Source organism: Aquarana catesbeiana, linkage group LG05 (assembly GCF_042186555.1).
Source record: "Aquarana catesbeiana isolate 2022-GZ linkage group LG05, ASM4218655v1, whole genome shotgun sequence".
In the NCBI taxonomy this organism is placed as follows: Eukaryota; Metazoa; Chordata; class Amphibia; order Anura; family Ranidae; genus Aquarana; species Aquarana catesbeiana.
The window spans coordinates 557,381,804-557,406,284 of record NC_133328.1 but is presented as its reverse complement, the minus strand read 5'-3'; the positions used below and the strand labels follow the sequence as shown (position 1 = coordinate 557,406,284).

The 24,481-nt window shown below is 45.0% G+C and overlaps 1 protein-coding gene across 1 annotated transcript in view; it reads left to right on the top strand.

The window, feature by feature from the left end:
* Positions 1–1,357: 1,357 nt before the first annotated feature.
* RBIS (ribosomal biogenesis factor) overlaps positions 1,358–24,481 on the top strand; it is a 29,190-nt gene continuing 6,066 nt past the window's right edge. Inside the window, exons 1-3 of the mRNA XM_073631897.1 lie at positions 1,358–1,489; positions 10,720–10,839; positions 10,935–11,048. Coding sequence (XP_073487998.1) covers positions 10,726–10,839; positions 10,935–11,048 — 228 coding nt within the window. The 5' untranslated portion in view covers positions 1,358–1,489; positions 10,720–10,725. The remainder of the gene's footprint in view (positions 1,490–10,719; positions 10,840–10,934; positions 11,049–24,481) is intronic.

Sequence of the window (24,481 nt, the reverse complement as noted above, 5' to 3'; positions counted from 1 at the left end):
ATAATTACATGAGTGACACAAAATTCTCCAACATGGAAGAAGTCTTATTTATTTTCACTTCCCTTATCAGTGATATTGTAGCATTTCTCTATGAATGTGTTGCAATAAAGCTATACAGTAAAAGAGTTGCAAATAGGTTCTCATTCACATGGGTACTGAGGCCTGTAGTCTGTGAATGGGCCGTGTGTTTATGCAGTTTGGGGCACCAGGTGCTGAATGCAGATAGTTAAAGTGGAACTAAATTTCTGCTATGATACGCTGTTTTATTGTAGAAGGGACATGCAATTTATATTCCGCAATTAAACACGTGTCCCTGCCTGCTCACCGTGATCCTGTATGCTGCAATGATTAAAGGATAAGTTCACCTTTCGTAACATGTTACTATATTCAGCCATGTAACATGTTACGAATGGACCGGCCCCCACACCTCCCTGTTCTGACAGCTAGCCGGGATCTTCTACCTCCCTGCTAGCTGTTACAATTTTAAAAAGAATGTGGGCGAGTGGGGCCCTGCCCACCTAGCCACGTCACTGATTCACAGTCCTCTGTGAATAGAAAACTACAAGGACCAGAAGGAATCCTTTGTAGCTGTCGGCTTGTAATTTCAGTTAACTACTACGGCGCTGTAGTAGTTCATTCCCTCTTTCTGTCGGCATGTATTGGCTTCCTTGTACGAGGTACGAGCAAGCTGATACACTGACAGGTCTGCAGGAGATCATCAGGAGGCATCAGTGATCTTCACCTGCACGAAAAGTACAGGCAGCCCCATTCATTTCTATGGGGAAGCAGTGGCTGCATGGACATATCTGCTGGTCCCAATCAACAGCCACAGGTGCATGTCCCCGAAATGCACACGGACGCGCTGTCAAATTGTGGGCAGCACATGTGTCTATGTAGCCACTGCTTCCCCACAGAAATGAATGGGGCTGCCTGCAGGGAACACTTGTACATGTATATGTGGGCAATGGTGGCCCTCACATGGGTATACACAAAGATACACCCATGTGAATGAGGCCTCATATTAACTGCCTGCAACGCAGCGCCTGGCGGCTCAAGCTGAACAAAAACACACGGCCCATTCACAGACTACAGGCCTCAGAACCCGTGTGAATGACACCGAAGAACTACACAAATTTGTTGCACATAGCAGAACAATGGAAATGTGGCAGGTTTAAAAAAATGTGACGCAAGGCCTCTGACTACATCCACTCCACCAGAATGTGCCGCAAACACCTTTTTAAATCGCCTCCTTTGTAAAAGATGACCTGTAATTACATTGTTTGTGATAAACAGACATGAAGTTTCACTTCACTGCCACAAATGTCTGTAACAAGCAGTGATGGAGAGATAACACACTGCACACAACACATCTACTCTCCACTCCTCCCACCACCACCGAGACCAGGGAGGTGTACAGAGCGCCCCTGCCCGTCCTCCCTCTCTATGTTATCCGGCTTCCGGCTCCGTTCAGTCCACATGCTAGAGGAAGGTAATGCCTGTTTACATTGGGGAGGGTGGCCGCATATGGAGGGGGTTACAGGTCGGAGGGGGCGGTACGTCTAGTACAGCCTGGCTGGATAATGCAGAGAATGACCCCAGGAGCAGCCTGTAATGTCCGGCCATGGGGCTTCTCCTATATATAGGGGGAGGCTGTGCCTGTTCAGTGATGATCGGCTGGAGCTGTCCTTCGGATCCTCTGTATGGTCAGACTCAGTACATAGGAGCTGAGAGACTCTGTATTGAGAGTAAAGGATTCGTGTGTAGTCCCCATACCTTCCCTGCTACTGGATCCACTGCCAGATCCCCATATAGTCCTCATACTTTCCCTGGATCCACTGCCAGATCCGTATATAGTCTCTATACCCTTCCCTGGATCCACTGCCAGATCCTTGTATAGTCCCTATACGATCCCTGAGCTGGATCCACTGCCAGATCCGCGTATAGTCCCCATACCTTCCCTGGATCCACTGCCAGATCTGTGTATAGTCTCCATACAATCCCTGATCTGGATCCACTGCCAGATCCGTGTATAGTATACCTTCTGACAGATCTGTATATAGCCCCCATACTTTCCCTGGATCCACTGCCAGATCTGTATATAGTCCCCATACCTTCCCTGGATCCACTGCCAGATCCATGTATAGTCTCCATACGATCCCTGAGCTGGATCCACTGCCAGATCCGTGTATAGTCCCCATACCTTCCCTGGATCCACTGCCAGATCTGTGTATAGTCTCCATACAATCCCTGAGCTGGATCCACTGCCAGATCCGTGTATAGTCCTCATACAATGCCTGAGCTGGATCCACTGTCAGATCCCCATTCAGATCTATGTGTAGTCCCCATACCTTCCCTGAGATTCCTGCTGCTGGATCCACTGGGATTTTTCCTTAAAGGATATCTAAAGCTTCTGTTTTAAAAAAAAAAAAAATACCAAACATGTTATACTTGCCTCCTCTGTGCAGTTGGTTTTGCACAGAGTGGCCCCAATCCTCCTCTTCTGGGGTCCCTCAGCAGCGCTCCTGGCTCCTCCTCCTCTTCTTCTTCTTGAGTGCCCTGTTGGAGAGCCGCTGTCTCTCGGGGCACTCGTGCAGGTGGGCTCCTATGTCCTGCTACTGCATCTATTGACACAGACAGCAGGACTCGGCCCCAGCCCCGGCCCCACCCCCTGCATCATTGGATTGAATTGACAGCAGCGGGAGCCAATGGCTGCACTGCTATCTGTCTATCCAGTCAGGACCCGAGACACCGGCTGGAGCTGGTGCGCTCGTTCCCATCGCTGAAAAGACTGGGTTCGGGTAAGTAAAAGGGGGGCAGTTGCATCACAGGAGGTTTTTTTTACCTTAAAGCAGAGTTCCACCCAAAAGTGGAACTTCCGCTTGTTGAACTCCTTCCCACCTCAGGTGCCACATTTGGCACCTTTTGGGGCAGGGGGGGGGGGGGGCAGGATACCTGTCTTTCACAGGTATCCTGTTCCCACTTCCGGGAGCCTCAGCTGCGGGTATTGACGTCACTGCCCGGGCTCCCTCCACCTTCCCCTGCCGCCAGGGCAGTAGGAGAGGAGCGAAGCCTTGCGCATGCGCAGTAGGGTTCCCAGCGTGAAGCTGTAAGGCTTCACTGCCGGTTTACCTTACTCGCAATGGAGGTGGCATGCACCCGTCAGCTGATGGAAAAATCAGCTGCTGGCTTTTAAATTTTTCAGCTGTGGGCGTACCTCTGCTTTTAATGCATAAAATGCATTAAGGTGAAAAACCTTGAGGGTTTACAATCCCTTTAACCTCTGTCCTTGCGATCAGGAGCTTTCCGATCGTGATCACTGTGGCAACTAATCACAGCAGTCACATGACCTGAATGCCCACCTCCACCATCTAGAAGTTCTTAAAGGGTGGGGCGGTGGCGGTGGGCATTCGGGTCAAGTGACTGCTATGATTGGCTGTCACAGTGGTCACATGATCAGAAAGCTCCCTTTTGCAAGTATGCGTTGGTAACTTCCTGGTCCCCGGCGGTGACCATGCTGGGAGGGTGCACACTCTAAGCACAGTTTTGTGTTTATGTAGGGCCGCATATATGCGGCCTCTCAGCATTAAAGCCCACCCACAGAGAGACTCCATATTTACTGGTGGGAAGAGGTTAATGCATTCCCTGCATTAGGTACAATATACCCAATTCTGTCCTATTCCCCCCATCCATCCCTGAATACTTACCTGGGTCCAGCACTGCTCCCTTTACTTTCTGCTTTAATGGGAACAGTCATAGACTCCTTCTGCTGTCAGTCAAAGGAGGGTGCGGGGCATGTCTTACCGGCTCTCTGTGTGTCTATGGATACACACCGCTTGGGTCAGGAGCACGCATGCATCAGTGTCTCCTTAGCACATAGCTTGCTAAGCGGGCAGTTGGAGCAAGAAGGAGGTGACAGTGCCAGCGGGGGGACTCTAGAAGGAGCAGAAGACAGTGCTTTCTGTGCAATATTGTTGCACAGAGCAAGTATGGCCTCTTTTTTTAAATACATTTAAAAAAAAAACACTTTAGTATGATCTAAAGCCAAGATATTTTTTACCTTAATGCATTCCCTGCATTAAGGTAAAAAAAATAAAAAGACCCAGTAGCAGTATTGCCCCCTCACCCCCCCCCTAAATACTTACCTGAGCCATCACTTGATCCAGCTCTCTCCCTGCATACACAGGACAGAAAGGCTGCAGCGGGAGTTGTTGTCAATCAAATAATGAGTGCGTGGGGCTTAGCTGTGTGTGTGTGTCTATGGATGCACACAGCCCATATCAGGAGCAACTGTGAACGTCTGCCCCCATAGCAAGTGGCTTGGTATGGTGGCAGACACAGAAGAGGAGGAGGAGCCTAGAGTGCTAGCTGGGGACCCTAGAAGAGTAGGTTCGGGGTTGCTCTGTTTATTTCCATTGTACAGAGTAGGTAGGTATAACATGTTTATTTTAAGAACAAAAAAAAAAAGGATTTTTATAACAGCTTACCTGTAAAAATCCTTTTCTTTGAAGTACATCACAGGACACAGAGCCATAATAATTACTATGTGGGTTATAGGCCACCTTCAGGTGATGGACACTGGCACACCCTAAGACAGGAAGTCCACTCCCTAGATAACCCCTCCCACTACTTTGAGTACCTCAGTTTTTGTAGCAAAGCAATACACGTGTATACCAGAAAGAAGGGAGGGACTTCTGTGTCCTGTGATGTACTTCAAAGAAAAGGATTTTTATAGGTAAGCTGTTATAAAAAAAATCCTATTTTCTTAATTGTACATCACTGGGCACAGAGCCATTGTAATTACTATGTGGGATGTCCCAGAGCAATGCCAACTGAAGGGAGTGAGACACAACAAAATTAGGGCACCATGAGATCAGAGGACTTATACTGCAGCACACTGCGCCCAAAAGGTGATACCCTCATGGCTTTTTACATCTTACCTGATAGAATCGGCCTTGCAGATTTGAGCCATGGAGGCCTGGTGATGCACTGCCCACAAAGCACTAACAGCCCTTGTGGAGTGCGCTTTGATTTGGAAAGGTGGAATGTTCCTCTGTAAACCATAAGCTTGAGCAATTACTTGTCTAATCCATTTGGAAATAGATTTTGATGCTGCCTGTCCTCTTTTAGGACCTTCAGGAAATACAAACAAAACATCAATTTTTTTAATCTGAGCAGTCGCCTTCAAGTAGACTTTGACTGCTCTCACCATATCAAGAGAATGTAGTGACTTTTCTTCCGTAGAACCGGGTTCTGGAAAAAATGAAGGTAGAACAATATCCTGGTTTAAATGAAAACTAGACACTACCTTCGTTAGAAAGTTAGGATGAGGACGCAATACTACCTTATCCTTGTGAATAATTAAATATGGCTCTTTACTAGAAAGAGCACCCTTCTTGCAGAAGATATGGCTACCAGAAAAACTAGTTTCCTTGTCAAAAGGGAATATGTCATATCGGCTCAAAAGGCTGTTTCTGTAATGCTGACAGAACTAAATTCAGGTCCCAAGGGTTCAGGGGTGACCTAACTGGAGGATTAAGCCGCGTTAGCCCCTGAATAAAATTATGAACCAAAGAATGCGAAGCAAGTGATCGCTGAAATAATACTGATAAGGCCAAAACCTGGCCCTTGATAGTACTCAAGGCCAACTTAATTTCTAACCCCATTTGTAGAAAGTCAAGGATTCTACCTATGACATACCTCCTGGGGTGCCAACCCTTGGATTCACACCAGGAGACCTATGCCTTCCAGACTCTATAATATATGATTCTGGAGGCCAGCTTCCTTGCATTAACCAAGGTAGATACCACTGAACCTGACAGCCTACGCTTCTTCAGAATGTGAGTCTCAAATAGCCAAACCGTTAAATTTAGCGCTTGTAAGGTAGGATGGAATACCGGACCTTGCAAGAGAAGGTCTGGACATGGTGGTAGGGTTCATGGGTCCCCTACCGCCATCTTTATGATCTCTGCAAACCAAGATCTCCTGGACCACAAGAATCACCGACTTCCCTTCCTGCTTGATCCTGCATGGAATCAGCAGAACAGGAGGGATTGCATAAATCAGTGAAAACCACAGGAATACCAAGGCATCTGTTCCACACGCTAGCGGATCTTTTGTTCTTGACACAAAGTTGACAATATTTTTGTTGAACCTGGACGCAAACAGATCTACGTCCGGAATCCCCCATCTTTGATATATTGTCAGGAAGATATTGGGGTGAAGAGACCATTCTCCCGGGAACAACTGCTGGCGACTCAAGTAGTCCGCTTGCCAATTCTCTATTCCTGGAATGAAGACTGCCGACAGGCAAGGTACATTGTTTTCTGGCCAAGTTAGGATATGAGTTACCTCTCTCTGGGCCGCATGACTTCTCGTGCCCCCTTGGTGATTGATATAGGCCACTGCTGTGGCATTGTTGAGTTGGATCCAGACAGGACAATTCCGTAATCTGAACTTGGCCCTCGGGGCCAAGTGCGCTGCCCAAATCTCTAGAATATTGATGGGCAAGGTCATTTCTGACCTGGACCATTTCCCTTGGACAGTCGCCTCTTCCAGGATTGCTCCCCAACCCAAAAGGCTGGCATCTGTTGTTACCGCCTTCCAGGTAACTGGTAGGAAGGATTTTCCTTTCTGCAGATTCTTGGTTATCAACCACCAACTGAGGCTCTGGCGCACCTTTGGAGACCAGCACATTGGGAAATCTAGAGTCTCAAATGAAACTGAGTATAAGGAACGGCCTTGAATGAAGCCACCATCTTTCCCAACAACCTCATGCAAAGTCGAATAGAAGGATTCTTCTTTGCCTTGACTACCTGAATCGGCTCCCTTATGGCACTGGTCTTCGTCTGGGGTAAGAATACCCTCTTCTGGGCTGTATCTATGATCAGACCCATGTATTCCAATCTCCTTGATGTGATGGTTTTAAGGAAAATTTCTCTAGGTTGAGAATCCAACCTAGGTATTCCATACTGTGGTGTCCATACTTTGGTCTAAGCAGGCTACCAACTGGTCTATCAAGAGCAGATCGTCTAGGTATGCTAAAATAGTTATACCTTGAGCCCTTAATCTGGCTAGAGGAGGGGCCAGAACCTTTGCAAATACTCAAGGAGCAGTAGCTAGTCCAAAAGGCAGAGCTACAAACTGAAAATGAAGCTTTTCTATCTTGAACCGTAGATATTTCTGGTGAGTGGGGAAAATCAGCACATGGAGGTATGCATCCTCGATGTCGATTGACGCCAGAAGTTCTCCACCTTGTAGGATGGAGACTACTGATCGGATTGACTTCATGTAAAAAGAGCGGATATTCTAAAACTGGTTTTGATCTTTGAGATCTAGAATGGGTCTGACATCTCCATTTGGTTTGGGTACCGTGAAAAGGTTTGAATAAAACCCCAATCCCTGTTCTTCTATGGGGACCACCGATATCACCTTTTGAGACAAAAGATGGTCCAATGCTTGAAAGAGCGACTTCTTTTTCTCTGGATCCCTGGGAAAGTTTCATCTGAGAAAACGAGGAGACGGGGACTCTCGGAACTCTAGTTTGTATCCTAGAGTAATTGAGGAATCCACCCATTTTTTCTTGACACTCTTCCTGCCAGACCCTTGAGAACTGCAGAAGTCTTCCCCCCACTCGAGCGAGCGGGGCGCCCCTTCATGAGGAGGCTTTAGTATTTTGTTTTGTAGGTTTCCTTCCCCAGGACTTCTTTTGTCCCTGGGGTTGACCCTGAGGTTTACCTCTTGAATTTGGATGATCTGGAGCCCGGTAATCAAACCTCCGTGCATGAACGGTAAAAAACGGAGCGGCATCGCCAAAAGTTTTGACTTCCCCTATCCAGGGGGAGAGCTTTGTCCAGGTGGGGGTTTTTTTGGTAAGAAAAGCCCCCCCCCCAATCTTACTGGAGGCCTGGGCTGTTCGCTGGAGGGAATCTGCAGCTTCTGCTGAGACAGTGTGATCTTTGAGGAAGCATGACAAGGTACGTGCTCTATACAGCCCCCAGTGGTGGCTTTTAGGCATGACAACATTTACTTTTTAAAGGAGACAATTCATAAGAAACTTAAAAATTCCTTAGAAATCTCCACTTACCTTTCCCGTCGCAGGGTTTTCTGTAGTAAAACCAACAGACCCAATCTTCACCCCTCACGGTGGGCTCCATTTAAAAAACCTTCAGGAACTGGGGCCCCTTTTTATTGGGGGATCTGCACTGCTGGACCCTTAATAGCACCCCGCCAGAAAAAAAAAAAAAACAACTTAAGGCTGAAGAAAACAAAAGCACTGGATCCCAGGGTCCTGCTCTCTAGAAAGAGAAGCATTACGGGCTAAACCTTGTTTCTTCCGCCATGAGACCCGGGTACCATTGAATTCGGCCTAAAAAGACACTTTGAATGGATCCGGGTGCATAGCTAGCCTCAGCAAGGATTGCTCCAGTGGAGCTCAGCACAGTACATCTACACTCGTGACCAACACCTTAGACACTGGTGAAAAAACTGAGGTACTCCCAGTAGTGGAAGGGGTTATATAGGGAGTGGACTTCCTGTCTTAGGACGTGTCAGTGTCCATCACCTGAAGGTGGCTTATAACCCACATAGTAATTACTATAGCTCTGTGTTCCATGATGTACGATCAAGTAAACCTTTATAACGACTTCACATGTAGTCACCAGATCTTCTATATGATCTTTGCTGTTGGATCTGCTGCCAGATCCCTATTAAGATTTATGTGTAGTCACATCACTTTCCCTAAGATCCTCTTCTGCTGGATCCACTACCAGATACCCATTAGTCCATATAGATACCACAATGTAAAAATGCACTAAATCCTGTCTGCAGCTGCCAACATAGTCATAGCCTCATATGAGCATCAAGACTACAACAAATAACATGTCAGAAAGGCATCCCCACTCAAAGGGGTCAATTTAGTAAAACTGGAGCGTGCAAAATATGTACATTGAAATCAATCCGCGTCCAGATTTTTTTTTATTTTATTTTTTTTGTCAAAGCTTAATTGAAACTGAAGTTAGACGTTGGCTACCATTGCCTCAAGTTTAAGTAAATCAACCAAACCCCCCTGTCCCCCCCCCGTCTTTTACTGTAAGTGGGAATGTCAGTTAATGCCACTGTCCGGAATATCCCTTTTAAAAAGATAATCTCCTTTATGTAACCTATTCACTTTGTCACACATATACAGACACCCTCTTTATTACTGGGCACAGCACATAAAAGATTCATTAAGTAGCAAACAGAAAAGCAGTGTTCTGTCTCCAGCTCCTATGTGACATGCAGACACACACCTTGTATGCACTTCAAGCCTCACCTCCTGTGGTCCAGCTTACAAGTCTTGTCCCTCCCCCATAGAGTGCATTAAGGTGAAAAACATTAAGCCTTTAAAACCACTTTAAGGTTAGTTTGGTATATAGCTGCAATTTCACTTTAAATGTGCACTACAGCATAACCTGCTGAAATGTCTCCCTCGTCCAGTCTGAGCTCTGCTGTACAGTGCCCTGCAAGGAATCTTTGAAATACATAGGCTGCAACTGCTGACCTCTTAAGAAAAATTGTGGCGCAGTCATCTGTCACCCTGGCATGTCGCATTAAATTTGCAGGTGTGGAATGTGAACAGCCTCCTCCGGCTGTATTTTACACTTTAGGTGGGCAACCAAACCATGGCTCAGCTCCCTGTTTCTACTGCCTCACCTTAGCCTCCCATGTGAAAGAGGCCTTACACATGCTTGTGTGCACCCATTGTTTCAGGGCTCTTTCACACTGCAAATTTTTTTTGATGCAATTCCATTGCCTTACAATGGAAGGTGCCTTTTGATGCACTTAAAAAACTACACCAAAGATGCATGACTTTACAAAAAACAGTGTGAACAGTTACATAGGATTTAATGTTGAATAGTTTGCATGTACTTTTTTTCACCCTAGAAAAGCACACACCAGTGTAAAAGGGGCCTAACAAACATTTCCTAAAATGCAAAATACCAATATTCATACAGAGATGACATTTTACAATATCTTTCTGATTGGAAAACAAACAAGCATGTTGCTTTAGCCCAGGTTGACACTTGTGCGAATCACATGCAGTGTCCCGCAATGCACATGAATCGCACCACATTCCTGTGCACATCAAATGCGATGTCTGTGAGGTACAATTTGAGCCATCCATTTTGGATGGCTCAAATGGCATCCGCAGCAAAAAAACCTGAATCGCATTGCATAGGTGTTCACACCCATGTGATGTGATACTGGAAATCGCACTGCATTTTTCAAGCTGTTTCGGAGCGTTGTTAATCTAACGTTGACACCCGCAGCAGATCGCATAAATGCTGTGCGATTGTGGTGTGGGAAATGCGCAGGATTTGCTGTGTTTCCCGCATTGCATCAGTGTGAACTCATGCTCATAGTACATTCGATAACTTTGTATTCATGTGAATTCAATTTGTATTCAAGTTAAAAAAAAAAAAAAACACACAAACATTTCTGCCTCCAGAAGTGACAGATACAAGTCAATGACAAGCTAACCAGTGCAGCTTGCTCATGTTTTGTACAGGCTGCTGCCCACCTCTGTATGCAACTCTTGTACCGCCAGGTGCAGAATCGTATGCATCTGTTGACGGTGTACGGCCCTCTGAAGCCACGTAGATGGGCCCTAGGATGCAAATGATTCTTCAAAGTAGTGAGCACATTTCTTCTTGTTCCTCAATACTTTATTTTCTTTCCTAGTAAACAATGGCCAAAAGCAAAGGAAAAGGACAGAAACAAAATAATGTATTTCATGTCGCAAACAGTAGAAGTATAAAAGCCAAAAACAAAGCCAAACCAGTAAAGTCCACACTAAAGAAAGTAGGTGTTTTTTTTTTTTTTTTCTTTCTATTTTTAGCTGGATATTACTGGTATTATGAATCAATTCTATATACTTGTATATATTTCTTTATTAGATCAATGTCTCCAACAATGACAAAGTGAGCAAAGTCAACAAAGCTTTCACAGAACTGCACAAAGATGTTGCCCAGCTGAAAAAGATGACTGCATCAAAAGCAAAGCCAAGCCAGGTAAGAAAAGCACGTTTTAGGCCAGGTTCACACCGGTGCGACACGACAGCCGGCCTACTTTGGATCCGACTTTGCCCTGCGACTTGAAGCCGACATACATCCGACTTTCAATGAACAGAGATCCGACTTGGATCCCCGCCAATACCAGGCAGTGTTTGGTATGAATCTTAAGGGGGAACGACATGCCAAATTTTAAATTAAAAACCAGCATGGGTTCCCCCTTCAAGAGCATACCAGGCCCTTAGGTCTGATATGGATGTAAAGGGGAACCCCCTACGCAGAAAAAACAGCGTGGGGGTCTCCCCCCAAAATCCATACCAGACCCTTACCTGAGCACGCAGCCTGGCCGGTCAGGAAAAGTGGTGGGGACGAGCAAGCGCCCCCCCCCCCCCCCTCGAACCGTACCAGGCCGCATGCCCTCAACATGGGGGGGGGGGGGTGCTTTGGGGCTACCCCAGAGCACCTTGTCCCCATGTTGATGAGGGACAAGGGCCTCTTCCCGACAACCCTGGCCGTTGGTGTCTGTGGGTGGGGGTTTATCGGAATCCGAGAGCCCCTTTTAATAAAGGGGGGCCCCCCACCCTATGTGAATGAGTATGGGGTACATCGTACCCCTACCCATTCACTAAGGAAAAAAAAAAGCGTAAAAAAAAAAAAAAACACACTAGACAGGTTTTGAAAGTAATTTATTAGGCAGCTCCGGGGGTCTTCTTCCCACTTCAGGGGATCTCTTCCGACTTCTCCGCGCTCTCAGGTTCTTCTCCCGCTCTCTGGTATCTTCTGCCAGGCTCCTGGAGGGGGAACCAATGCCAGTTTATATTTAAAATTTGGCGTGGAGTTCCCCTCAAGATCATCAGAGCACAAGTCGCATGCCAAAGTTGGATCATGCAAGACAATGATAGTCAATGGGCTGAAGTAGGATCAAAGTCGGACCAAAGTAGTACAGGGAGCATTTTCAAAGTCGGACCGACATGTGTCTGACCAGTTAAGACGGCTCCCATAGGGAAACATTGATTTTCACACATCATGCAACATGAGCTCCCAATGTCGGAGCGTTTGTCACACTAGTGTGAACCCGGCCTTATGGTGAATTGAATCACAAGAAATTTGTGGACACCCATTAGGTGCAGGTAACTAATTATGACTAAAATGCATTTATCTTTGCGTTCTATTACTAATGATCCTCCATTGAAACATTATGGGGGTCGTTGAAATCTGTTACACACATGAGCACCTGCATCTCTGTTTGGAATGATTATGCCTATTACATACCTCCCAACTTTTTGTGATGGGACACATATTAGCAAAAGTATGTAGGCATAGGGCACGCCCCTCTAAAGGATTAAAAAAAAAAAGATTAGTTAAACCCACAAGTGCTTTATTTTATTTTTTTTAATCACTACTATTCAGGCACTGATGTTGGACAAGGCCTGGCTTGTAATCTACGCTTAAATTCATCGCAGAGGTGTTCTATAAGGTTGAGGTCAGGAGACTGTGCAGGCCACTCAAGTTCCTCCACTCCAAACTCGCTCATCCACACTACATTGCCAAAAGTATTGGGCCACCCCTCCAAATAATTTGGTGGAGGGGGCGTTATGGGGTGGGGTTGTTTTTCATGGGTTGGGCTTGGCCCCTTTGTTCCAGTGATATGATCTCTTAGACCCCTTTCATGCTTAAAAAAAAAACAAAAAAAAACAAACACCTGAAAAGCTCACGAAAAACTATTTCCATTAAAATCAATGAATGCTTTCACACTGGGGCAGTGAGCTGGCAGGGTGGGGAAAAAATGCCCCTCTCCATTAAAATTAATGGAGAGCTCTTCAAAAGCGCCTGAAAAGCTCTTCAAAGGCACTCAAATGTGTTACTGGCAGTTTACAAGCGCCTCAGTGTGAAAGGGGCATAAGGGCATCAGCATGCCAAGACAATTTCATGCTCCCAACTTTGTGGAAACAGTTTGAGTATGACCCCCTCCTGTTCCAACATGACTTCACACCAGTGCACAAAGCATGGTCCATAAAGACATGGATGCGTGAGCAATTGACGTGAAATTTTCACCTCATGGGTCGGTAATAACCCATACACAGAAACCAAAACAAATGGGGTAAAAAAAATTAAGTTATGTGTAATAAAATGGAATAAGAGTGAAAAGGAGGTGCCAAAACACCAGCTGAAATCAGTAATTAGAATGCAATCCTGCCCCATATCAGTGCAAATTAATACCAGCTAGTTCAGTCTCACCTATAAAGGCTGGGTTCACACTGGCATGACATACGCTCTGACTTTGGGAGCACGTGACGTGTGTAAATCACAAGTCAGGGCGACTGAGAAAAAGATTCCTGCACTAATTTGGTCCTTCTTCAGCCCGTTGACTATAATTGAAGTCGGATCCTTGTCCTAACCATCTGACTTGACTACAGCAGCAGTAAAAGGAATTTGTCACACTGGGATTGTTTTGATTGGTCAAAGGACAAGCCATACCATCTCAAAGTCTGAGCAAAATCTTATCTTGGTCATTCAAGTCGGATGGAAGTAGGACCAATGTTGCAGGGCAAAGTAGGAGGACAGTCATGTCGTACCAGTGTGAACCTGGCTTAGAAAAGGTGTCACACAAGAAACATCTCATGATCTCTCAACATCTCTTTGCTTTTACCCATCTCATGATGGGTAAAAGCAAAGAGCTCTCTCAGGACCTCACTAATGGCATTGGTTACAGAAGGATTTCTAAAGCTTCTAAATGTTCCAGTAAGCATTGTTAGGGCCATAATCCAGAAGTAGAAAGAACATAATTTCACCATAAACCGGCCACGACCAGGTGCCCCCCTGCAAGATTTGACAGGGGAGTGAAAAGAATTAACAGAAGAGTTGTCTAAGAGCCAAGGACCACTCGTGGAGAGCTTCAGGAAGACCTGGAATTAGCAGGTACAATTGTTTTAAAGAAAACCATTAGTAATGCACTCAACTGCCATGGTCTGTATGCATGCTTACAACACAAGAGTCCACTGCTGAAGAAAAAAAAAAGCATGTTGCAGCTCATTTAAAGTTTGCTGCACAACATTTAGACAATCCAAAATTGAACGCCATATGTGTATGGCGGTCAAATGGCAATGCACATCACCCCAAAAACAGCCCTATACCAAACAGTGAAGTTTGGAGGTGGGAACATCATGCTGTGGGGCTGTTTATCAACATACAGTGCTGGCAAAAAAAAACTTCATATTATTGAAGGATGAATGGAAAAATGTACCAGAACATTCTTGATTAAAAAAAAAAATCTGCTGCCATCTACCAGGATGATGAAGATGAAACTAGGGTGGACATTTCAGCAAGACAATGATCCCAAATACAAAGCCAAGGAAACTCAGTTGGTTTCAAAGAAAGAAAATAAAGCTGCTAGAATGGCCCAGCTAATCACCTGACTTGAATCCAATAGAAAATCTATGGAAAGATCAGAGTTCATAGAAGAGGCCCACAGAACCTTCAAGATTTGAAGACTGTGGAAGAATTGGCCAAAAGCACACTTCCATTCAGGAGGCATCTTGAAACTGTCATTATCAACAAAGAATTTTGTACGACGTTTAAATAAATTTCAGGTAGCGTGTTCAATACCTTGTGCCATTCCATTTTATTACACGTAACTTCATTTCTGAACGAAGAATGGATGGGTTGTTACCGACATGTGAGGAAATTTTCACGTCAGTAGCACCTTCAGAAATATATTTACCTAGAAAAATGGTGACATGTTCAATACTTATTTTACCCGCTGTACATTCTTACCAAATATGGGACCATGGAGAATGAAAACGGTCATAATAAGGATTTGGAGGAGGCAGAGAGCAATAGAAAGTACATTAAGGGCTCATTTACACTTGCTTCGGCTTCAACACACATTAATGGCTAGTTTACAGTTTCTTCAAAACAATGCTTCGGACAGGCTTTGTTAAAGCTCCCTGAACACCAGTCAAAGCTCCTGTCACTAAATAAAATGGTTAGCTTATAGTCCTGTTTACACCTTGCTTTTGCTTCAAAAATGATACCCCATGTAGCGTTAGTGGTGCTTCAAAGTGTTTTTAAAGCCTCCATAGAAGTCTATGGCAAAGCTCGCTCGAAGCACCAAGCAAAGCGTAAACAGGACTGTAAGCTAACCATTTTATTTAGTGACAGGGTCTTTGACTGGCGTTCAGAGAGCTTTAACAGTGTATCCAAAGCAATGTTTTGAAGCAAGTGTAAATTAGCCCCAAGTCAAAAACACACACATATATATATATATATATATATATAATGTATGTGTGTGTGTGTGTTTATATTCATTTTTTTTTTTAACCATAGTTAGGGTCACTACTGCTTCTTGACCAGAGCAAAACTCTAGAAGAAATATGGGAGACCAGTTAAACAAGAGTCAGCATTAGTCACCAACCCAGAACAAGTATGTGCTGCTAACCCGGTAGAGAAGAATGAAACAGCCCAAGTGGCTCTTCTAGACAAACCTTCTTAGGCCTTGTTCACGCCATGGTGCTGAGACATGAGTTTTTCTGCACACATTCTGCAAGGGCACGAAGAAAACAGTTGTTCTGGTTCACGCCACAACACTGGTATCACATGCAGATTTTTTTTTTCTGCACAGGAGCTTGCAACATGTATAAAACTCACTGAAAACGCACATTAAAACTGATGTAAACTCATGTCTCTGCAAGTGACATTTGCGTGTTTTCTGCATGTATAGTGGGTGAACAATGCCTTACTGACTACTCTGCATCCCTGTGCATTCTGCCTGATACACACACTGATATTCATTAGTTTGAGTTCTCAGGCATAAAATCCCCAGCATTGTGCTGCATACAGTACAAGTGAATGGCTCTGTGGGGGGACTACTTTGTTTACATGTAACAGTTTTTCTAATAAAAAAAAAAAAAATTACTTAGAACCCCTAAATTTTTTTATTTAAAGCAGAGGCCCTAGAATAAAATTGATGGGTTTTGCATTTTTTTTATGTCACACGGCATTTCTGCAGCGATTTTTTTTTTTTTAAACAATTTCTTGGGAAAAGACCGCTTTGAATTTTTTTTTTTTTTTTTGAATTTTAACGCAAAAAACAACAATACATAGCCCAATTTTTTTGTAACATAAAAGATGTTGTCACGCTGAGTAAATAGATACCAAACCTGTAATGTACATTACACTATAAATAGGAATCTCTTTAAAAGCCTTTACAGGTTACCATTTTAGGAGTTAGAGTAGGTCTGGTGCTAGAATTACTACCCATGACTATGGGGTTCATGGGGATACCTCACGTGTGGGAAAAATATGATTTTTATTACAGCTTACCTGTAACATCCTGTTGTTGGAGTACATCATGGGACACAGAGCCTTAATTACTTAATGGGTTATAGGCCACCTTCAGGTGATGGACACTAGTATACCCAATCCAGGAAGTTCACTCCTTATATAACCCCTCCTCCCAGGAGCACATCAGTTTTTGTAGCAAAGCAATATACTTAAATCCCAAAGAAAAGAGCGGAGGGACCTCTGTGTCCCATGATGTACACCAAGAAAAGGATTTTACAGGTAAGCTGTTATAAAAATCCTATTAATTAATGGGAGGTCCCATAGCAATGCTACTTGAGGGGAGGGAGACACAGCCTGGAGGGTACCCCCAGACTTGAGGACCTATACTGCTGCCTGCAGCACACTGTACCCGAAGGTGATGTCCTCATAGCTCCTTACATCCAGCTGATGAATGTATGCACTGAAGACCAAGTTACGGCCTTACAGATCTGAGCCATGGAGGCCTGATGACGCACTGCCCAAGATGCACTAACCGACCTGGTAAAGTGCGCCTTAACTTGAAAAGGGGGAATCTTACCCCTTAAAATTGTAAGTTTGATTTAGAACTTGCCGAATCCACTTAACGACAGTGGATTTTGACGCTGCCTGTCCTTTCTTAGGACCCTCTGGCAGAATAAATAAGACAGTCTTACGAATATGAGCAGTTGCCTTTAAATAGATTTTCACTGCTCTCACATCAAGACAATGTAGTGACTTTTCTTCCCTGGAACATGGTTTTGGAAAACACAATGGCAGGACAATATCTTGGTTCAGGTGAAAACCTGAAACCACTTTTGGAAAAAAAGTCTGGACGAGGGCGTAACACCACTCTGTCCTCATGAAAAATCAAATATGGCTCTACAAGAAAGCAGCCAATGCCGAAACCCTCCTTGCTGAGTACATAGCAACCAGAAATACCAAGTTCCTTGTCAGAAGGACTAGGGGAATATGTTGTATCGGGTCAAATGGCTGTTTTTGAAACACAGACAAAACTAAGTTTAGGTCCCAAGGGTTCAAGGGAGGTTTGACTTAATGTTTAGCAAGTGGTCTTTGAAATAAGACCAATTAAGCTGAGACTTGGCCTTTGATAGTACTCAAGGCAAATTTCATTTCTACCCCTAATTGTAGAAAGGCAAGAATTCTGCCTAGGATATATCTGAGGGTGCCAACCCTTGGATTCACACCAGGAAACATAAGCCCTCCAGACCCTATAATATATATAGTTCTGGAAGCTGGCTTCCTTGCATTAATCACGGTAGAGATAACTGACCCGGAAAACCCAAGTTTCTTCAGAATGTGGGTTTCAATAGCCAAGCCGTTAAATTTAGAGACCGCAAGGTAGGATGGAATATCGGTCCCTGTGAGAGCAGATCTGGCCGTAGTGGGAGGGACCATGGGCCCTCCACTGCCATATTTACGATTTCTGCATACCATGACCTTCTGGGCCATGCTGGTGCTACCAGAATTACCGGCTTTCTTTCCAGCTTGATCCTGCAAAGAAGTCGGGGCAGCAACTGAATAGGGGGAAATGCATTGATCAGTGAGAACTGATCCCACGGGGTCACCAACGCATCTGTTCCGCATGCAAGTGGATCCCTTGTTCTGGCCACAAAGTTGACCAACTTCATGTTGGATCTGGACGCTAGAAGGATCTACGTCCGGAGTCCCCCATCTTTGGCAAACAGCCCGAAAAATGTCGGGGTGAAGAGACCATTTCCCTGGGAATAACTGCTGGTGACTCAAGTAGTCCGCCTGCCAATTCTCTACTCCCGGAATGAAGACTGCTGATGGGCAGAAAGGAATGTTCTGTGCCTAAGTTAGAATATGGTTCACCTCTCTCTGCACTGAGAGACGCTTGGTGCCCCCTTGGTGATTGATATAGGCCACAGCTGTGGCATTGTTGGATTGGATCCTGACAGGACAATCCTGTATCCTGAAAGTCCAGGCTTTTAGAGCCAGATGCACTGCCCGAATCTCTAGGATATTGATGGGCAAGTTTCTTTCGGCTCTTGACCACTGTCCCTGGACAGTTGTCTTTTCTAGTACTGCTCTCCAGCCTGAAAGGCTGGCATCTATTGTTACCACTTTCCAGATAACTGGTCTGAAGGATTTTTCCTTTCAGCAGATTGAGTTAGTAACCACCAACTGAGGCTTTGTGACACCCTTAAGGACAGCCACATTGGCAAGTATAAAGCTTGAATCGTTATGTTCCAAGCAGACAGGATACTGTTTTGCAACAGTCTTAAATGGAACTGGGCATAGGTAACTGTTTCAAAATGAAGCCACCATGGTTCCTAGCAACTTCATGCAAAGGCGAATGGAGGGATTGCCTTTTGACCTGACCATCCGCACCAGCTCTCTTACGGAGTTTATCTATGCCTGAGACAAGAACACCTTTTCCTGGGCTGTGTCTATGATCAGACCCAAGTACTCCAGTGTTTTAGCGGTATTAACCACTTCAGCCCCGGAAGGATTTACCCCCTTCCTGACCAGAGCACTTTTTACAATTTGGCACTGCGTCGCTTTAACTGCTAATTGCTCGGTCATGCAATGCTGTACCCAAACGAAATTTGCGTCCTTTTCTTCCCACAAATAGAGCTTTCTTTTGATGGTATTTGATCACCTCTGCCGTTTTTATTTTTTGCGCTATACACGGAAAAAGACCGAAAATTTTGAAAAAAATTGATATTTTCTACTTTTTGTTCTAAAAAAAAATCCAATAAAAACTCAATTGTAGTCATACATTTAGGCCAAAATGTATTCGGCCACATGTCTTTGGTAAAAAAAAATGTCAATAAGTGTATATTTATTGGTTTGCGCAAAAGTTATAGCGCCTACAAACTAGGGTACATTTTCTGGAATTTACACAGCCTTTAATTTATGACTGCCTATGTCGTTTCTTGAGGTGCTAAAATGGCAGGGCAGTACAAAACCCCCACAAATGACCCCATTTTGGAAAGTAGACACCCCAAGGAAATTGCTGAGAGGCATGTTGAGCCCATTGAATATAAATTTTTTTTGTCCCAAGTGATTGAATAATGACAAAAAAAAAAAAAAAAAATTACAAAAAGTTGTCACTAAATGATATATTGCTCACACAGGCCATGGGCATATGTGGAATTGCACCCCAAAATACATTTAGCTGCTTCTCCTGAGTATGGGGATACCACATGTGTGGGACTTTTTAGGAGCCTAGCCGCGTACGGGGCCCCGAAAACCAATCACCGCCTTCAGGATTTCTAAGGGCGTGAATTTTTGATTTCACTCTTCACTGCCTATCACAGTTTCGGAGGCCATGGAATGCCCAGGTGGCACAAACCCCCCCAAATGACCCCATTTTGGAAAGTAGACACCCCAAGCTATTTGCTGAGAGGCATGGTGAGTATTTTGCAGCTCTCATTTGTTTTTGAAAATAAAGAAAGACAAGAAAAAAAATTTTTTTTTTCTTTTTTCAATTTTCAAAACTTTGTGACAAAAAGTGAGGTCTGCAAAATACTCACTATACCTCTCAGCAAATAGCTTGGGATGTCTACTTTCCAAAATGGGGTCATTTGGGGGGGGGGGGGGGGTTTTGCCACCTGGGCATTCCATGGCCTCCGAAACTGTGATAGGCAGTGAAGAGTGAAATCAAAAATTCACGCCCTTAGAAAGCCTGAAGGCGGTACTTGGTTTTCGGGGTCCCGTACGCGGCTAGGCTCCCAAAAAGTCTCACACATGTGGTATCCCCATACTCAGGAGAAGCAGCAGAATGTATTTTGGGGTGTAATTTCACATATTCCCATGGCATGTTTGAGCAATATATCATTTAGTGACAACTTTGTGCAAAAAAAAAAAAAATTGTCTCTTTCCCGCAACTTGTGTCACAATATAAAATATTCTATGGACTCGACATGCCTCTCAGCAAATAGCTTGGGGTGTCTACTTTCCAAAATGGGGTCATTTGGGGGGGTTTTGAACTGTCCTGGCATTTTATGCACAACATTTAGAAGCTTATGTCACACATCACCCACTCTTCTAACCACTTAGAATACAAAGCCCTTTCTGACACTTTTTGATTACATGAAAAAATTTTTTTTTTTGCAAGAAAATTACTTTGAACCCCCACACATTATATATTTTTTTAAAGCAAATGCCCTACAGATTAAAATGGGTGGTGTTTCATTTTTTTTTTTTTCACACAGTATTTGCGCAGCGATTTTTTCAAACGCATTTTTTGGGGAAAAAAAACACACTTTTTTTTTATTTTAATGCACTAAAACACACTATATTGCCCAAATGTTTGATGAAATAAAAAAAGATGATCTTAGGCCGAGTACATGGATACCAAACATGACATGCTTTAAAATTGCGCACAAACGTGCAGTGGCGACAAACTAAATACATTTTTAAAAGCCTTTACAGGTTACCACTTTAGATTTACAGAGGAGGTCTGCTTCTAAAATTACTGCCCTCGATCTGACCTTCGCGGTGATACCTCACATGCATGGTGCAATTGCTGTTTACATTTGACGCCAGACCGACGCTTGCGTTCGCCTTAGCGCGAGAGCAGGGGGGACAGGGGTGCTTTTTTTTTTTTTTTTCTTTATTATTTTTTTGCTTTATCTTATTTTTAAACTGTTTCCCTTCATATTTTTTTTTTTTAAATCATTTTATTGTTATCTCAGGGAATGTAAATATCCCCTATCATAGCAATAGGTGGTGACAGGTACTCTTTTTCGAAAAAATTGGGGTTTATTAGACCCTAGATTTCTCCTCTGCCCTCAAAGCATCTGACCACACCAAGATCGGTGTGATAAAATGCTTTCCCAATTTCCCAATGGCGCTGTTTACATCCGGCAAAATCTAAGTCATAAAAATGCTCGTAGCTTCCGGTTTCTTAGGCCATAGAGATGATTGGAGCCACTCTGGTCTCTGATCAGCTCTATGGTCAGCTGGTCGAATCACCGGCTGCATTATCAGGTTCCCTGTTGAGACAGGAGAGCCAGAGAAAAACACGGAAGACCGGGGGGGGGGCATTCCCTCCCACTGCTTGTAAAAGCAGTCTAGAGGCTAATTAGCCGCTAGGATTGCTTTTACATGAAAGCCGACCGCTGGCTGAAAAGAATGATACCAAGATGATACCTAAACCTGCAGGCATCATTCTGGTATAACCACTCAAAGTCGTGAATGGCGTACCTGAAGACAAAAAAATGGTTAACAATAAAGCACAGTAAACGGTAAAGTATAAAAAATTGCAGACCTGAAAAACAAACATGATAAAACATTGCAGAATAGAATACAGTAAAAAAGAGCAGAACAATAGAGAGAGAACAATAAAACGACAACAATTTTTTTTTATTTTATATTTTTGTATGTGTTTTTTTTTTTTTTTTTTTTTTACACTTTTTTTTGTAACTAGCTTTTATAACTGTAACCGGTTCCAGGTTCGGGTCTCTCAAAATGTGATGGCATCTTGGGAGACCCTGTGAATGTGTGCCTAGTCTGTGGAATGCTGTACCCTACGCTAATACTCAACTAGTGAATGGTAGCATTCAAAACATTCACCAATGCAAAGACCAGGATTGTCAGGACAGGAGGGACAATAATAGCGGGTGTCACGCCTATATCCGCGCTTGCTGCAGACACAACATCTTTTTTGGGGGGGGTTCGTTGGGTAGGGGTACTCGGGAGGACATAAAGAAAATGCCTCTCATGCAGCCGACTGCATTTGGTTGGGGATGTGAATGGGGGAAGTACGGGCGCTGCAGAAGCGGTGGGTTCCCAATTAGGATTGGCGAATGCAGCAGGAAGGGCATTATGGGCACGACGGGCCTGTGTTTGTCTTTTTGGTGGCAGCAGGACACTACTTGTGCTTGCCACCTCACCAGCTTGAACTGCATTTATGGGACTCGCCACGTCACAAGTGTTACTGCAGTGCTGGTTTGACTACGACCGGGGTGTACTAGGCCGCTGGTGCTTGCCAGTTCACCAAAACGCTACCAAAAAAACTGTTAGCGATCGCAGGGATCAGGCCTGACTCTGCGAACGCTGCAGTTATGCGTTTAGTGTTTTGTAAGTGACAGTGATCGATCGATACTGCAGTTGGGTGGGCTGGGCCGGGCTGGGCGGAGGGGCAAAATGCAGGTGCTAGCAGGTATCTGGGCTGATCCCACTAACACTGCGTTTTTGGGAACCCTAAACTGCTGGGGACGCTAGTATAGATCTGATCGGATCAGATATTGATCTGATCAGATACTATACCACTAAGGGAGGTGTACGGTGCGTGCGTGGGTGTTAGCGCGACTGGCGCTAACCTGACGCTGCCTGGGGCTGGTGCCTGCCAGTTCACCAAAACGCTACCAAAAAAACTGTTAGCGATCGCAGGGATCAGGCCTGACTCTGCGAACGCTGCAGTTATGTGTTTAGTGTTTTGTAAGTGACAGTGATCGATCGATACTGCACTTGGGTGGGCTGGGCGGAGGGGCAAAAAGCAGATGCTAGCAGGTATCTGGGCTGATCCCGCTAACACTGCGTTTTTGGGAACCCTAAACTGCTGGGGACACTAGTATAGATCTGATCGGATCAGATATTGATGCGTTCAGATACTATACCACTAAGGAAGGTGTACGGTGCGTGCGTGGGTGTTAGCGCGACTGGCGCTAACCTGACGCTGCCTGGGGCTGGTGCTTGCCAGTTCACCAAAACGCTACCAAAAAAACTGTTAGCGATCGCAGGGATCAGGCCTGACTCTGCAAATGCTGCAGTTATGCGTTTAGCGTTTTGTAAGTGACAGTGATCGATCGATACTGCACTTGGGTGGGCTGGGCTGGGGCGGAGGGGCAAAACGCAGGTGCTAGCGGGTATCTGGGCTGATCCCGCTAACATTGCGTTTTTGGGAACCCTAAACTGCTGGGGACGCCAGTATAGATCTGATCGGATCAGATATTGATGCGTTCAAATAGTATACCACTAAGGGAGGCGTATGTTTGCTGTGCGTGGGTGTGTTAGCGGTACTGGCGCTAATCTGACGCTGCCTGGGGCGACGCATATCACCGCCGGGCGATCAGGGGGCTAAACCTTTATTCGGTAATAAACGGCGGGTGTCCTGACACTATGAAAATAAACCAACTAACCAGCGTCACCCGTAACGGTTATACGGTGATCAGTGGTGAAAGGGTTAACTGGGGGGGGCAATCAAGGGGTTAAAACATTTATTAGATAGTATATGGGGGTCCCTGTCACTATAAAATGCTGACGGCGAACCTAAATATTTACGTTCCTAACTAGCGTCACCAGCGACACTAATACAGCGATCAGAAAAATTATCGCTTTAGCGACACTGGTGACAGGGGGTGATCAAGGGGTTAAAACTTTATTAGGGGGGGTTAGGGGGGTACCCTAGACCTAAAGGGGGCTACCACTCACTGTCCTAACACTGTAACTGTCACTAACTGACACCCTGCAGTAATCAGAAAAAAAAAAAAAAAAAAATACTGCTTGTGTCAGTGTTACAGGGAGGGGGGAGGGGTGATTGGGGGGGGGGGGGCGATCGGGGGTTGTTTTGTGTGCCTGGCATGTTCTACTGTGTGTGTGTGTGTGTGTGTGTGTGTGTGTGTGCACTTACATGTCTTCTCTCCTCGGCGCTAGAACGGAAACTGCCGAGCCGAGGAGAGATGACATCACATCCTCTGCCTGTGTGTACTATACACAGGCAGGGGATGTTCCTCATTGGCTGGGAGCGATCGCGAGGGGGGGCCATGATCGGATGGTCTTCCCCTCGTCTCTCATCGCTCCTAGCCAAATGCCGACCACCGCTGGCACCGGGGGGGGGGGGGTCCGATCGGACCCCCCGCCCGCGGGAAGTCAATCACGTATGGGTACGTGATTTTGCCTGCCCGTGCCATTCTGCTCACGTATATATGCGTGAGGCGGTCGGCAAGTGGTTAAGGAAGATTTCTCTAGGTTGAAAATCCAACCCAAACTTTCCAGGTAACTGATTGTAATGCGTACGCTTTGCTCCAAACGAGCCACCGACTGGTCTATTAGCAATAGATAGTCTAGGTACACTAGGACTGTTATGCCCTGTGCCCTTAACCTGGCTAGGGGTGGGGACATCACTTTTGTGAACACCC